The sequence below is a fragment of the Oreochromis niloticus genome, unplaced genomic scaffold, assembly GCF_001858045.2.
Source record: "Oreochromis niloticus isolate F11D_XX unplaced genomic scaffold, O_niloticus_UMD_NMBU tig00002040_pilon, whole genome shotgun sequence".
NCBI classification, from domain to species: Eukaryota; Metazoa; Chordata; class Actinopteri; order Cichliformes; family Cichlidae; genus Oreochromis; species Oreochromis niloticus.
The window spans coordinates 1-17217 of NW_020327542.1; the positions used below are offsets into that span (position 1 = coordinate 1).

The window sequence follows — 17217 nt, forward strand, 5'->3', positions numbered from 1 at the left end:
TTTTTTTTTTTTTTTTTTTAATATGTTGCAAATAAATCAAAAAGTACCAAAAAAGGTTAAGAAATACATTTTGTGTGCTTACAGGCTTAAGTTACAACCTTTCATTTTGACTAATTTCTTAAAATTTTGTTATTACCATATAATCTGCCTTTCCATTAAACTGCTGCTCGTCACTCATCAGTGTCACGGCTGAGCAAACATCCTGATCTCTTACAGGACTATGCATCTCTTTAAAGAGACCAAGACCAGAGTCAGCCCCATCCCTCACCCCACCCCACTCCAAACAAACTTTAGATAATCTCTCACATGGATTTTCATTTCTGCCCCCCACCATCCCACCTGGTGGGGGCGGGGGCGGGGGGATCCCTCACCCCGCCCAGCCCAGCCCAGCCCCACATCGACAGCCCAAGAGGACAAAGGAAAGGAAGGCAGCAGGTCCAGATAGAATCTGCTCCAGACTCCTGCGACAACACAAGGCAAGAAAACAAGTGTTGATCTTAAACTCTAACAAAGCCTTTAAAGTTTCCGCTGAACCCTCTGCTCTGTCTCTGCCCAGGTGTGGCGCAAGTGTTTAATGCGAATCTTCACAGTGGCCCAGATGGAGGATAATTCCATCCAGATGAAGAAGGATTTGTTAACCTTCACCTATCAGCTACGCATCGATGCTGAGGTGGAAGTAGTGGAGATGGTACGCACAAAAACCCAGAACGTCTCCCTCATTTCTTCTTAAGTAGCTTTAAGTTTGCTGAAATGATCTTCCAAGAAAGAAGGAAAGAAAGAGAGAAAAAAAGCTATACTGATTTAAATCCAGCTGATCTCCCTTTAAGGTCATCCTTTTAAGCACTGCTTCAATTACATTACCGGGTCTGACCACTTGCACTTTGACTGAAATATTCACCTTTTATGGCTGCACTGGTTCACCAGCTGAAACCTGTAGATGCATAATTTTTTACAGCCTTTAAGATCGAATTCATGTTGGGGTTGAATCACAGATTTTTACATATAAAATAAACAGTTAATGCTTCTAGTCTCTTGACTAAAGAGATTCTACTGTGATGATTAAGCCTATGAGCAGGAGGTGTCTCTCTGCACTTCACAGTACACCAGAGTTTTGTGTTGAGGCCTCTGGTGGATTGAATTCTTTAAACATGAAAAGCAATTCATCTCATGTAAACAATAACGTGGCTGTTTACGTTTGGACGAAAAGCCCAAATGCACAGAAACAGCTGCGTTTTCAAAAATACCCGTGTAGGTGCGGACGTAGCGTAAAAGAGTTAGTAGTGTATTTTATTACTACCTGTAATTTATTGCAGATTACATGTATTTGCTTAATTGTTTACTAAATGTTTGAGGTGTGAAATAAACTGCAGTGGAGCAAAATATGGGTGTGTGTGGTTGGAGGATGTGTTCGTGCGTGCGTGTGTGTGCGCGCGCGAGAGGGGGGCGTGAACATTTTTCTTGTAAAACAAAGGGGGCCCAGCAAAACAAGTTTGGGAACCACTGGCCTAAGGTGTGATATAAATGACTAAAGTGATAGCTCAGCCTGTAAAATGTGAACTGTCTCAGTCAGCAAAACAAAGAAACACAACAGCTCCATCAGGATACTTTAAAAAGGAAAAAAAAAACTCTTTAGCGATCCAACAGGTGCTTCCAGGTGTATAAACAATGGCAAAGTAAACAAATTCCCTCTCTCTCACTCTCCCTCTCTCTCTCTTCACCTCCTATGACCGGCAGGTTTATGTTCTCCGACCGCGACACAACTGCCGGCACCCCGGCTGGAAACATGATCACCATGTCCAAGAAGCTGCTGTGGGGCGCCACTACCAGGATCTGCGCCTCCTTCACGTCCGCCTTACGACCTTTCACCTTAACCCAATGGAAGCCCACGCAGAAGAACACTGCACGGCCCAGCAGCCACAGGATCAGTGGAACAGCCAGCGCCGCCAGCCTGATAAGGGTTTGGAGCGTTCCTCCTGAGACAGGCCGGCCAATCGCAGCACAGCGACGATCCAAGCAGAGATTAACAAGATCCACGCCAGGAAGACCCGTATGGGGAGCAGGGTGCAGCCCAGGATGATGCCCTGCAGGATCAGAGGGGAAAATTAGAGATGTTTAAACATAATGCAGGGTTCAATCAAGTGAAACGCACGCCACCAAACATCAGAAACACTGTTTCATGGTCTAAATCTAAAAAGATGCCCTCTTTAGTTCTTTTCATGGCATCACAAAGCCTTAGTCAATCTAAACTCAACCACTCAACACGGGACACATCAAGCTCAGCTTGATTTAAAGGTCAAGTTTAGGCGAAGTCATTGTTTCAAACAAACAAACATTATTCCTGCTGATTTAAGAAAATATAAGATATATGAATCGTAGTGTTTGTTTATATAATGCTAATGAGCCATGTTTGCTTGGTGGAGCTGGTTAAATGCTCTTCGGGTGAAACCTGCTTAAAGATAACTAAGAGGCAAAGTGGAAATCCATCAGAATGATGGAAGGTTTTTCTTTTTCTCTGTTTTTCATTAATAATAAAGCGAGCGAGCGTGTGCGTGTGTGTGTGTGCGTGTGTGTGTATTGCTTTTATTAATCCCTCAAAGCAGAAGAAGTAGAAACAATGCTTCCAATATGGCAGCCTGATTAAAGAGCCGGTGAGGCTTTAGTCTTTAACATCCACAACAGACAGACCTCTACACGCTGCACACAGGGAAACCCTTGCTCTGAGTCTTCACCCACAGCAACACTTCCCTGTCATCATCTGTGCTGCGACTCCATCAAGGCAAAGGGAAGCAACACGTAAACATTTTCTCAAACTGCTGCGCTGAAACCGTTTCCAAAGAGCATGCTGTGTGAGACGATAAACCTCATTTAACCTTTTAACCTGTGGCTTCCGGAACAAACTCAGGCGAGTCAGTCACTGCAAACACATTTATAGCATCAAGTGTTTGTCAAATTAAAAGGATGTGTTTTTCTACAGCTAGGATCATTTCTATGTGCAGTAAAGTGCATCATCGGTGTTCAATCATACATTTTGTAATTGTTATAAACAGAACAAATGTTTTCTCAATTCACTGCTTGATTCTTAACTTGTTTAAATGAAACATGATGAAATGTCTGCATTATTTTTGAAATGTCCTTGGCAGCGCATGTGTCTGCATTGTAATTTACTAATAAAACGTCCTGTGTGTACTTTGGTGTGTGATTTATATTATTTTAAATGGTAAATGACCTGCATTTGTATAGCGCTTTACTCAGTCCCTAAGGACCCCAAAGCGCTTTACACTACATTCAGTCATTCACACACTGGCAATGGCAAGCTACATTGTAGCCACAGCTGCCCTGGGCGCACTGACAGAGGCGAGGCTGCCGGACACTGGCGCCACCGGGCCCTCTGACCACCACCAGTAGGCAAACGTGGGGTTAGTATCTTGCCGAGGATATTTGGCATGCAGCCAGGAGGCAGCCTGGGATCGAACCACCGACCTTCTGATTAGTGGCTGACCTGCTCTGCCACCTGAGCTACAGCCACCCCTATATTATATTTTATTGCGCATAAATCAGTAATTTTATTTTACAGTTACACACAGTCTTATATCTCTGCTTGCTGATGTTGTTTCCAGTGTAAGTAACTTTAAAGTGGCTGCATGACAAATTTTCTTAGGGATTAATAAAGTATTTTGATTCTGATTAATGTGTAGTATTTAATGATTCAGTAATGAATGAACTTTGACCTTCTTGGAAAGCCTTTCACTTCATTTGAAAAGCAGTGCTGTGTTAAGCTGCCTTGTTGGCTGTAATAGTTTACAGATGAAGCATCTCCTCTCTTGTCACGTGCCATTCATTCTCATTCCCTCTGCTTTACTGCTTCCATGATGTTAAGCTGATTTTAAATACTGATCTGATACTTCCTGGAGGTTTTTATTGTAGAAAGACTCTTTCTGATGAAACATCAGCTGAACTTGTCAGATCAGTGTGCTGAAAGGAAAAGGTATAACATCTTTTCTGACATGCAGTGGAGCCCCGAGAGTCTGAGACCAAGGGTGAGAAACCACCTCTTGATTTAGGTTTGAATTAAGTTTGACAAAGTTTATTCTGAAATGACAATATTGACTTAAAATGTGATGGAAAACTTTAATCTTACAGTTTTTTTCTATTGGTTTGGCGCAGTTTTCACAAGCAATTGGTACATTTCCAAAACTCTTATTACTTATATCACAACAGATCATCAAAAGTGCACCTTTTTCAAACATTTCAGCATATTTTCAATTGTGTTAGTACAATACACATAATGACAAAATATCCTTGACACTACACAAAATAAGTGTTTCATCTAAATAAATGTTTCGTTCACAGTTACTGCCTTTCATAATGTTATCACTATAAAATTTTGGATTTGCATCTCTTATTGGTCAGTTTAATACATTTGTCTGTCACTTCATTCAGCTGATCTTAATGTTTAATCAATGAATCATTCATTATGTCCATGGATTTCCAACTTGACTGATTGTTGTCTGGTCATTTGTAAGTTACACATTGCTGCAAGAGCTTTCAATCCAGAAATACTAATTGCTAATTGTTTCCCCCTGATGATCACAATTAGTTACCATATAAGTAGAACTGTGTTTGAGACTTTGCACTGTTCAAATATGGAGCAGGATAGACTCGTAGGGAGAGGAAGCCTTCATCGGAGAGGTGGTGGTGGTGGTGCTGCTCCTCGACAGAGAGGTGGGCACAGACAAAGAGAAAGAGGTGGTGCTCCTCCTCGACAGAGAGGTGGTCTTCAGAGAAGTGTAGGCAGAAGACAACGCACCATCATCTCTAATGAAGTCCGGGCCATCATTCTTGATCATATGGTTAACAGAGGCTTTACCATGGCTGAGGCTGCCAGGTTGGTACAGCCTAATTTACAAAGGTCAACTGTCAGCTCTATCATCAGAACTTTTCACCAAGAAAACCGGTATGTCTGCTATAGCAACTTCACTTCTAAAATATAGTACTCTATTGTATAGATGAACAACATGTAATTGTCAGTTTACAGTAATGTAATTTGTAATACTTCAATATTGACAGTATATGATTATCCTCAGAATTAACAGGAGACAACCTGGTGGTGGTCGCCCACGTGTTTTGACTGACCAGCAGGAGTTGGCTGTGGAGGAAATGGTCAGGGCAAGGAATGACATACGGCTGTCTGAAATCAAACAGGCTATTGAGAACAGCAATGACACCTTTGCCAATGTGCCATCAATTAGCCTTCCAACGATGTCCCGGCTTTTGAAGAAGCACCAGGTTTCCATGAAACAAATTTACTTGGTTCCTTTTGAGAGGAACAATGTCCGAGTGAAACAACTGCGTTCAGAATATATTCAGGTACAATACTAAACTAGCATGCAATTACTGTAACAGTACTGACAACTATTAGTAGTTTAAAAAAAAATTAACTAAATTATCATTGTAGAGGGTGATGGAGCTGGACGCTGCTGTGAATCATCACACGTATATTTTGTTGATGAGGCAGGTTTCAATCTGGCAAAAACTACACGCAGAGGATGTAACCTTATTGGACAAAGGGCTACCATCCAAGTCCCTGGACAACGTGGGGGAAACATCTCAATGTGTGCAGCTATATCTGAAGATGGTGTGGTAGGCTGTACACCAGTTCTAGGGTCATACAACACTGAACACCTGATAGTGTTTTTTTTTTTTTTGTTTGTTTGTTTGTTTTTTTTAAATGAACTGGAGCAGGCCTGTGTAATGGAATTTCTTTTACTTATGTACTAATCACATTATTTTATTGTATAATGCCTTGGTGCCACTGATTTTAACATGTCTGACACCCATACTGTAAGAAGGAAGTTGGGGGAAGCAGACCACTCCACAGGAAGAGTCTTTTGTCTCTTCGAGGACTCTGGGAGGTAGCAAGGGAGTGTGAACCTTAAGGTGTGAAACAGCTGGGTACTGCCTTTTGTTCCTGTGGAAGGTATTTAACTGAGAGCCATGCTAGGCTCAGTGAGACTCTGCTGACCTCCCCCGTGGTCATGCAGGCTCTCCACAAGCTTGGTTTTCTGTTCTGTGTGTTTTGATTAAAGAATGTTAGCTACCGCTCATCTGCAGGCTTTATTTAAGTGGGAAAACTTCCACAACACCTGTCAGGGAGAAGACATTGTCTATGTTGTTGTAAGATAAGATAACCTTTATTAGTCCCACACGTGGGAAATTTGTTTTGTCACAGCAGGAAGTGGACAGTGCAAAAGTTATGAAGCAAAAATTAGAATAAAATAAGAATGAATACAGTACACAACTGTACAGAATAGAATATAATACTATATACAGTAGAATAAAATAGAATAAAATATACAATAAGATAAGAATAGAATACAAATGCTATATACAACTGAGTAAAAATACAACGATGCCAGAAAAGATTATTGCACATTAGTCTTATTGCACATTTGTGGATGTGTGTGTTTGATCAGTTAGTCTTTATTGTAGAGTCTGACAGCAGTGGGGAGGAAAGACCTGCAAAATCTCTCCGTCCCACACCGTGGGTGCCGCAGCCACTGAAGGAGCTGCTCAGTGCTGTCACAGTCTCCTGCATGGGGTGGGAGATGTTGTCCAACAGGGATGACAGCTTAGCCACCATTCTCCTGTCACTCACCACCTCCACTGGGTCCAGAGGGCATCCTAGAACAGAGCTGGCCCTGCGGATCAGCCTGTTCAGTCTCTTCCTGTCCCCAGCAGAGATGCTGCCGCCCCAGCAGACCACACCATAGAAGATGGCTGAGGCCACCACAGAGTCATAGAAGGTCTTCAGGAGTGGGCCCTCCACTCCAAACGACCTGAGTCTCCGCAGCAGGTACAGCCTGCTCTGCCCTTTCCTGTAGAGGGCGTCTGAGTTATGAGTCCAGTCCAGTTTGTTGTTCAGATGAACACCAAGGTACCTGTAGCTGTCCACAGCCTCAATGTCCATACCTTGGATGTTCAGTGGTTGCAGTGGAGGATGTTTGTGCCTGTGGAAGTCTACCACCAGCTCCTTGGTTTTACTGGCATTGATCTGGAGGTAGTTCAGCTGGCACCAGTCCACAAAGTCCTGAGTCAGTCCTCTGTACTCCTTGTCGTCCCCATCAGTGATGAGGCCGACTATTGCAGAGTCATCAGAACTTCTGCAGGAAGCACTGGGTGGAGTTGTGGGAGAAGTCTGCAGTGTAGATGGTGAAGAGGAACGGAGCCAGAACTGTTCCCTGTGGGGCCCCCGTACTGCAGACGACCCTGTCCGACACACAGCCCTGAGTCCTCACATACTGTGGTCGGTCGATGAGGTAGTCCAAAATCCAGGTAGTGAGGCGATGGTCCACTCAAGAGTTCTCCAGCTTGTCCTTCAGAACCGAGGGAAGAATAGTGTTGAAGGCACTGGAGAAATCAAAGAACATGATTCTCACAGTGCTCCCAGCGGTCTCCAGGTGCGCGAGGGAACGATGTAGGAGGTGAATGATGGCATCATCCGCTCCAGTGCCAGGCTGGTAGGCAAACTGAAGTGGGTCCAGTGATGAGCTCACAAGGTGCCGAAGCTGAGCCAGGACCAACCGCTCCAGGGTCTTCATCAGGTGGGATGTCAGAGCCACCAGCCTGTAGCTGTTGAGGTCCTTGGGGCGTGAAGTCTTTGGCACTGGTACAACACAGGGGGTTTTCCAGAGCTGTGGGACTCTTCCCAGCCTCAAGCTCAGGTTGAAGAGGTGCTCCATCACACCACACAGTTGGTCCACGCAGGACCTGACGACCCTCGAGCTGATGCCATCTGGACCCGCTGCCTTCTTGGCTTTAATCCTCCTCAGTTCCCTCCTAACCTGGGTGGTTGAGAGAGACAGGCTGGAGCCTTGTGTTGAGTGTGTATTGGATGCTGTTGTTGGGGGTGGGGAGGAGTGAGGAGTGTGGGACAATGTCAGCTTCCACCATGCACAGCTGGTTCAGGAATGGTTTCAAACACATCCTCGCTTCATGACCCTCTATCTTCCACCATATTCCCCTTTCCTCAACCCAATTGAGGGATTCTTCTCTACATGGAGGTGGAAGGTGTATGATCGCCATCCCCATGAGCATGTCTCCCTCCTTCAAGCCATGTGTGAAGCTTGTGGTGATATTGGTGACAAATTGTTTATTCACATAGTAAAGCAGTAGCTAGGGAACTCAATAAGTAGGAACAGTGATAGTTTAAAGACATTTTCTACAATACAGAGGATTTCATCATCCGCAGTTTGTGAAAACTGTGGTTAAAAAAACAAATCAGTAAATTCACAAATGATGGACTCTTTTCAGAGGTACGCTTCATGTACTGATTAACATACACTTAAAAGATGTACATTAGGGTGCACACTGGTTATGCCATTACGGAATTTGCTCAAGAGTCTGTTTAAGCTAAAAACTTGAAAAATGTATATCTGTATATTTTAAATCAGTAACATAGATAAAATGTTTTTGGATAACAAACGAGTCACAATTTAAACACTGTTTAAATAATCAAAGAGACATTTACAAAGGGCAGGCTACAACAGACATGCTTACCAGGAGCTGTTTTGTCTCTTTTGCATAAGCCACACCAGAAACGCTCTGTGCGGATAGCAAAGTCTGCGCTGTGGGAGTGTCCGGACCCTCCATGCCAGGATCTGCAGCACAACCTCGCACTGGTCCCCAGGGGCACGGCAAACTTGTAAGCGCTAGTTCCGGCTCCCGAAAAATATGCTTGAGTTGTTCTTGTGTCCAACAAAAATGAGTTCTGCTATGTTTTATTTTTAATGTTACTGCGTTGAAGTTAGCACAATTTAAAATCAAAAAATTATTAGTCTCTTAAATGAATGGCATCTTGTTAGACCGGGGACGGGGGCTTAAAACTATTACATTGTTTTACATCTTGTGCACTTGGGCACACTTCAATGAAACTCGAAAAGTGGGACACACAATATGGAGATGATGACTTAGCATTTGTTAGGGAGGGGTATAGAGACGTACGTATAGAGAGGAGGAATTCCCATTCATGTACTCTGCAATGTACATTGTGTCCTTGTAACATGTTTACTTTTTTTTTCTAAATAAATAGCTGTGAAAAAACCCATCAAAGTTGAGGTAAGTATTCACCACAGTATCATGTTTTTTATTATTAGGGTCAAATTTCTCTTTGTGTAAAAATTAAGCCAACATCCAAGTGTCAAAGGTCAGTTCTAAAAAAACAAGTCAGTCCCTGAAGCTTATTTGTGCCACAGATGCTAATTCAGTGACTGCGTGTAAGGAATGTTTTGGGACCTGTCTGATCTTAAAAAACTAACGTTGTTACATTACAGCAATATTGAGGAAAGTTTTAACAGCTGATCATGGAGCAGGATGAAGGTCAAAGGGAAAGTCCCTGCCACGCTTCCGGTTATGCTTCCATCCGGCGTAGTCATCCAGCCGGTCCGTGCTATATCGCCCCTCCTGACCCGGAGTGGTATAACGTTTTTTGGGGGTTTTTTTTACACCAATAGGAAATGTGATGATCAGATCTGTTATTGTGGTAAAATTGTTGTAATTCCACGCCACATAAAAAAGTGTCTAAATATTTGTGTGGAGACTAAAGGTGTAAATGATGTGTTGGAAATAGGTAGAGAGAGGTAGGGAAAAAATAACATGTACAACAATGAGAATCGGCTGTGTGGCACTGTTTTATCTGCTAGCCAACAAGTCTTAATGACAGCTTGTAGCAGAGATTGAAAAAATCATTCTTCAAAGATAAGGAGATAAACACAACACGGTACCAGTAATAAAAGTCTAAACAAAGGCGCATTGACACGATATCAGTTCTATCAAACTGCCAGACAGTTTGAAGTTGACGGGAAACGTCAACAGCAATTGGGGTGCCTTCAAGCAATGAGTCCAGCTGTACGATTTGAAACCAAGACAGTGCGAGAAAGGTAGCATTAATGATTAGAATTGCTGGACTTCAAGCTATTGCCCACATAGCAAGCAGGTCTGGCCCGGATCTGGTATCAAGCCAGCACTGCTGGCTGACTTCTGGCATGATAAGACGTATGTCATCCAGATATGGGCCAGGCATATATGGCACTGTCTACGTGATGGCATGCCACATCTGGCTCGATTGTGGTTTGGTTTATGTGGCCCAGGCTCATAGAAAACAGGTCTGGCCTGGATCCAGCATCAAACTGGCACTTCTGACTGACTACTGTCACGGCAGAGTGTATGTCAACCAGATGTGGGCCAGGTCTGGCAATGAGGCACTATTTATGTTCCTATTTTAGTTAGAAGACCCAAATGCCTTGTTGCAATACTATACTGCTATGGTAGCCAATGTTTCAAATGCAGGTTTGACAGGTTTGTGAGTTTACACTTTATCCAAAACCTAGTGAGGGTTTACTCATCTTTGCCAATGGGTGGCTGTAGCTCAGGCAGTAGAGCAGGTCACCTATTGTTCGGAAGGTTAGTGGTTCGATCCCTGGCTTCTCCAGTCTGCATGTTGTGAATGTGTATAAATGTAGTTAGGAAGCACTCCGTTAAGCAGAAGTGTGTGGTTGGGTGAGTGTGTTGTGTAGAGCACTGGGAGAGTTAAAAAATGCTATATACGAATGAGTCCATTCACTGTCCGAACTGAGTTTCGGCATGTTACTTTTGCACTATTGTGCACATGTTGTTATTACATGGCTTAATTAAGGTACACATTAGGCTGACATCTGGGGCCAGAACTGAAACTGTTCTGGGCCAGCACAGGGCTAGCAGTATGTCAGCAACTGGCCCATGGCTGCACACAACTTACACGTGGCCCAAAGGATGACAGATGTAATCCACACATGGGCCTGCATAGGACCACCAGTGTGTCTGCAACTGGCCTTGTGCTGGCCCATGTGTGGGCCACCTTTGGCAAACCAGATCTGGGCCTTCAAAGGGCCGTCATTCTTGGCGGTATGTGGGCCATGTGTAAGCACATTGTGTGGGCCACAAACACTGCACCTTCAATTCAAGGTTGGGCAGATACTGTTTCCTGAGACTACCAATGGAACATTTAATAGAAGGACTCAAAGGTGTCAGAGTTCATGTGGATGACATAATTATCTGGGGCTGTAAATGCAAGAACAAATGAGGAGAGACTGATCAGGGTATTTGAGCAGGTTCACAAATATGGACTTAAGCTCAACAAGAGCAAATGTTGGTTTGCAGTGCAAGAAACTGTGTTTTGGGGAGACAAACTCTCAGCTCAAGGAGTTCAGCCTCACCAAGAAAAAGTCGAGGCAGTACTGGACATAAAGATCCACAGACAGTGCTTCACTGTTATGCTTGTGCCATCTGCCATATTGCTTTGTGTTTGTTGTTTTAAACATATGTTTTAGTGATATACAGGTTTAAAAACAACCTTAAAAAGTGAGTATGTGAGTTTATTCTCATTGTTATCTTCTTCAAAGACAAGGAGTTAAACAAAACAAGGATGACCAAACTAAGTGGACCAAAATTTCACACAACATAAATGTGTGATGGAGAGACAGGAAGTTGGGAAATAGTTTTACTAAAAGTTCATAAAACAAGATACAAAACAAAAAAAGACACAAACAAACAGGAAAACTTGTTAGAAAAGATAATGAGAAAGAAGGTTATTGCAACTAAATAAACATGCAAAGACTGACTGTAGTGTTTATACAGAGGAACTAATGAGGTGAATGTAAACAGGTGAGCAGGAAGGAGGAGACGATGGAGTCCTCTGATTGGCAGGACAGGTGGATGAGGCTGAAATGACCAGAGAGTCAGTGACATCATGACACCGAGCTGAAACATTCAGAAATGATTAAAAAAAAATATCTAGAAATAATAAAACAACAAAATTTATATCATAACTATTTATTTTAATGAATATAATCAGTGATTTTGTCATTGATGAGTTTGAGTTTTGTCCAATTATTCTCTTTGTCTTTGAACTCATTGTTAACTGAAAGTTTTAACAGTGATTGTGGTTTCTGATGTGCTCTGTGTTACAGTGGTACAGAGTCAGGATGGCTGTGAAAGGATCAGCTGTGGAGATAAAATGCAGATACACATACCCATCCAGGATACAATATCACTACTAAAGTTCAAAAGAAATTGTGGTTTACTAAAATAACTAATTGTGAACCTGTGGATCTGAAATCAGACTCAGACTACACAGGACGAGTGGAGTATGGTTCTAATCAGAAGGACTGCACTCTGAGAATCACAGAGCTGAGAGAGCGACTCAGCTGTGTACAAGTTCAGATTCATAACAAACCATTAGGAGGGAGCTATACTGGTTCACCTGGAGTCACTTTGACTGTCACAGGTAACATTTTATTTGAATTCATTATTTGCTTCCAGGTACAGTTTGCACATATTTTAAGAAGATAATCTGAATTTGTGTTGTTTCCTCATGTATGCAGATCTCCAGGTGCAGCTGATCACATCACAGCACCAACAGGATGGTACCGAGGTACAGCTGAAATGTCACAGCAGCTGCCTGATTAAAAAAAAGAAGGTACCCTGCTTGTGTCACTGAAGAATGCGAGTTTGATTGATGACACCAGCCTTGACCTTTTGACCTTACCGGAAGTACTCCGGAAGTGTCTAATCGATTCCATGGGCGTTTCTCAATATGCGTACTTGTGCGTTCTCGTGTACTCGTGTACGTCATCAGTCGGAGACCAAGTACTGTTCCAATTCGAAGTACGCATCAAGCCGAGAACGCGAAAAAGTCCTGCCCGTTTTATCGAGCATGCATCGGTGTGGACTTGGTACAGCTAAATATCCCAGAATGCATTTCGTCCAAAACTCAACAGCGGACTCCCGGCACATCGTTCTCAACCCCCCCCCGCTCACGGTCTTAGCTGTCTATAGTATTGAGTGTCCACTAGAATAGAAATAAAAGCGTTCTAACATCTCACCTGCTTGTTTTTATTAAGGTATGTACACGTATGTACATGTACACTATTTTTATTAATAGAGGTTTCACTACTGAGGTTAAACATGATATATAAGTCACTTACATCACTTCTAAATGTTAATGTTTGGTTTATTTCAGTGTTTTATTTGTTCCTGAGTAAACTGGTTTGGCTGTGATTACAGTTAAGCTTCATAACATGTTACTCACAGTTAAATTAAGAGGGGACGGCAGTAAAAACTCCGGACCTGTGACATCATCACGTACGCAGGTGTTCCAATTGTACATATCGCGAGTCCGTGCTCGCGTTCTCGGCGGGTACGTACTCCCGTGCGTTCTCAGCGAGTACGTACTCACCGAGAACGCGAGTACGTACTCGCGTACTTGGGCATTGATAAACGGCCTCTGTGTTTCACACAGTCTGTGTCGCGTCGTCTGTGTTCCCAACCTCCATGTTTTCACGGCCAGTCTTTGCATTCTTAGTTTTCTGGGTCTTCATAGTTTATCACAGTATCAGTTTCCCGGTTTAGTTATAGTTTAGTTTAGTCACTGTGATTCTGCCTTGTTTAACCTCTATGTCATCAGCCATAATAAAGGCTCGCTTTCAGTTTAAATTCACTCCCGTCTCCTCACCTGTGTTCGCACCTGGGTCCACCACACACACCACCGCACGGCCTGTCTCCACAGACCGTGACAGAGCTGTTGAGAAACTGCTTTTTCAATGATCTTACTTAAAATGGGAGATTTGAGATCAGCCTGTAGTTGTTCATTTGTGTCGTGTCAAGATTGTCCTTTTTCAGTATAGGTTTAATTACAGCAGTTTTTAGTGGTTCTGGAAACACACCTGACATTAAAGAAAAGTTGACGATCTGTAACAGGTCTGACTCCAAAGTCTTTGAGACCTTTTTGAAAAAACTTGTTGGCAGGACATCTAAACAGCAAGAGGAGGAGTTCAGTTGACCTAAGATGTCCTCCAGGTTTTTGTTGTTAATAGGGTGAAACTGTTTGATGGTGGTTAAACAGTTTTTCAGGGGACACAGTACATATCCTGGATCTGCTGTTGATGTATTAATTGCTTGTCTAATCTTTTGGATTTTTTCTGTGAAGAATTTGGCAAAGTCATTGCAGGCCATGGTCGAATGAAGTTCAGCTGCCACTGACACAGGAGGGTTTGTTAGCCTATCAACTGTAGAGAATAAGACCTGAGCGTTATGACTGTTTTTGATGATGATGTCAGAGAAGTACGACCTCCTTGCACTCCTCAGTTGTAAATTATAATTGTGAAGTTTCTCTTTATAGATGTCATAATGAACCTGGAGGTTTGTTTTTCTCCATCTGCGCTCAGCTTTCCTACACTCTCTTTTTTCATTTTTCACCAGTGTGGAGTTTCTCCATGGAGACTTCTTCCTTCCAGAGATAACCTTCACCTTAATGGGAGCAATAGTGTCCATTACATTTAACATTTTAGCATTGAAGTTATTGACGAGCTCATTGACTGAACCTCTGGACAGGTCAGGTGTTAATGGGAAGACCTGGTTGCAGGGTCTACCTTACAATATAAAGCACCTTGAGGCAGCTGTTGTTGGAATTTGGTTGCTGTATAAATAAAATTGAATTGAATTTATATAGAATTAAATTGAATATAACCTTTACTCTTTATATCGATTTCACTCAGCTTACCAACATCATCAGTCAGGAATAATAATTTGTGCTTTTTAAACATGAAATATAAAGAACATAATGTATCAAATACACTCATCATTTAGCTTAACCTATGCAGTATATTAATCACTTATTATTTATTTTCCATAAAGATAACAATAAAGACTCAGCTCTCATCATGATTGGTCAATCAGAGACATTATTCCAGTTTTTCCAACACGTTCCAGACATATTCTTGTTTGATGAATTTCCAAAATTTGGAAAGGGAAAGTCAAACATATGAGAGGACTATTCTTCCAGCTCCAGTTCACATATTTTTTTTATCATCACCTGCAGTTTGAGAAATGAAAAGTGTGAAAAAAAACTTAGCAGCGTCTGATTTGGTGATAAGTGGAGCCTCAGCAGGAAATGAGGCTTCATTTCTCGCTGTGTGTTTGAAGTCTGTCAAGAGATGTATTCTAAAGACACTTCTTCAGCTGAGAATCAGAGAGTAGAAACACACACGCTGCAGTTTTTACTTGCAAGGGCAGTCACAGAGCGCTCACACCCGAGAGTGAGGCTCAAGGACTCACACTCTGTTTCTGCTCTGGTCTTTATTTATATACAAGGGTCATACAACAGTAAGTGCGTTTGTTCATGACAGTGGAATGTGGATGATGTGTATGTATGTATGTGTGTGTGTGTGTGTGTGTGTGTGTGGGTGTGTGAGCGGGGAGCGGCTCCTCTTCCCGGTAGGGAGTGAAACTACTTGTTCAGCTCTTATTTATCGCTGGAAGGAACTGCTCCTTCCCTGCATGATAACAGAACACAGAACAAGTCTTGTAACAAACAACAGTCCGAGTCATCAAAAAGTCACCATGCAGTATTCTATCATCGCAGGCTTATATCATTCAAAGTTTATACTGACTACTAAGTACAATTTTCCATTGACAAAGTCTTGTACATTTAAAATATTTTTTGCTCTAAAAATCCAACCACAGTTTGTAAATATGTTCATGTTTCCTCCTCCAGATGCTCCAGAGCTTCCCTCTGTGTCAGTGAGTCCCTCTGCTGAGATAGTGGAGGGCAGTTCAGTGACTCTGACCTGTAGCAGTGATGCTAACCCAGCAGCTAATTACACCTGGTACAAGGAGGATGAAGACTCCTCTAGAACATCAGGACACAACTTCACCATCAGCAACATCAGACCTGAGCACAGTGGGAGTTATTACTGTGTGGCCCACAACAATAGAGGGACTCATAACTCCACCTTACAGCTGACTGTTGTAGCAGGTAATCAATGACATTCAGCTCATGTGGATTTAATGATGATGGCAGTGAGGAGGATAGCTCATCCAACAGCTGGAAGCTGCTCGGTCACTTCAAAGATCACACTCTCCACATTTTTACATCCTAGAATTTTGTCCTCTTCATTGTTGGTGATATAAATCTGATGTGTTGCTTTTCTGTATACAGAACATCTGTTGCTCTGAGGAAGAGCTTTGGCTGCATTGTTGGGTTCTTCTGGCAGTGTTTGACTTTAACTTACACTTGACTGATGGCCTTTCTTCACAAAGTATCCTCCTCACTGCATGAGCTCAGAGGTTAATAGTAGAAGTTAAACATGTAGACAAAGTTACAACTGAAAGCTGCTGAAACTGCAGCAGTACTGTTCTGTACTTTTGTAGCAGTCGTTGACATATGATATATGACTCTACATTCTTAGTGTTACTTTCTGTACTCAGGAAGTGATGCTGGTTTAACTTCAAATTTAATTGTAATGTTTCTGTTTTTCTCACATGAACTTCTGACATCAGCAGTGGTGTAGCAGGAGTCTGGAGGAGGATATGTCTTCCTAAAACTTTGTTCATTGACTGCTCAAATTTTCAATGCTGGGATGGCACCAGTTAACTCATTGTGCTGAAGGACTAATCTAAGTTGTCTAACTCTAACTATATGCCAGTACATCAGTGATCAGAGCACCGCTTTAACTGTTCTAACCTGCAGTAACTCTACTTTATGTTACAATCAGATAATTGAGGCCATAAAATAAGGAAAGCATTACATGAGTTTCAGTGAACTCAAGTCTTACAGTAGCTTATTTTGCTGACTATTCATGCATGAACAAGCTCCTGTACAGTTTTACAAAGAGTACAATTATCTAAAATTCCAGGCACAGTAACATTTATTCTACAATGTTGTGGCTTAACTTGACTTGATGTCGTGCCTGAATCGACTCTGTGCTCAGTTGTTGTAATGCTAACTTAACTGTCAGTGTTTTATTTTGATCTTTGTTTCCACAGGAGCAGGAACATTAGAAGCTGCTGGAGTAACTGCTGCTGTTCTCCTGCCTGTCATATTCTTCTCTGTCTTCCTGTGGATTCAGTGAGCAGATCTGTTACATTATTGTTTACAAGATAAAGTTTGATGAGTTTATGAATGTCATTATTTTGTTCAACATTAATTGTCCCAACCAGAAAAAGAGGATGTCCAAGGAACCTGTTAAATCTGAAGACAGAGCCAACAACAGAGAACAGGTGAAAACAGTCACATCAGTGTTGTACAAATAACCAACATTGTGGTTTTAAACTTCCTGGTGGACTCCCAAATCCTTCTTTGCTGTTGTTCTTTAACTCAAATACATTTGATCACATTTGTAGCTG

The 17217-nt window shown here is 42.3% G+C and overlaps 1 protein-coding gene and 1 long non-coding RNA gene across 2 annotated transcripts; both read left to right on the forward strand.

Annotated features, from left to right (window-relative positions):
* The first annotated feature begins 534 nt into the window (after positions 1–534).
* On the forward strand, positions 535–1977 carry LOC109198265 (solute carrier family 12 member 7-like). The gene is made up of 2 exons (XM_019353811.2): positions 535–688; positions 1735–1977. The coding sequence occupies exons 1-2, from the start codon at positions 575–577 to the stop codon at positions 1975–1977; spliced, it is 357 nt and encodes a 118-aa protein (XP_019209356.1). The 5' UTR covers positions 535–574.
* Positions 1978–15245: 13268 nt separating this feature from the next.
* LOC109198264 (uncharacterized) lies at positions 15246–16939 on the forward strand. The gene is made up of 2 exons (XR_002059160.2): positions 15246–15847; positions 16858–16939. It is a non-coding gene; the product is annotated as an uncharacterized LOC109198264 (long non-coding RNA).
* The last annotated feature ends 278 nt before the right edge of the window (positions 16940–17217 follow it).

Coding starts and splice junctions, on each gene's coding strand:
- LOC109198265 (XM_019353811.2), top strand. CDS start 575: ATGCGAATCTTCACAGTGGCCCAGATGGAGGATAATTCCATCCAGATG. Junction 689..1,734: donor AGGTGGAAGTAGTGGAGATG/GTACGCACAAAA, acceptor TATGACCGGCAG/GTTTATGTTCTCCGACCGCG.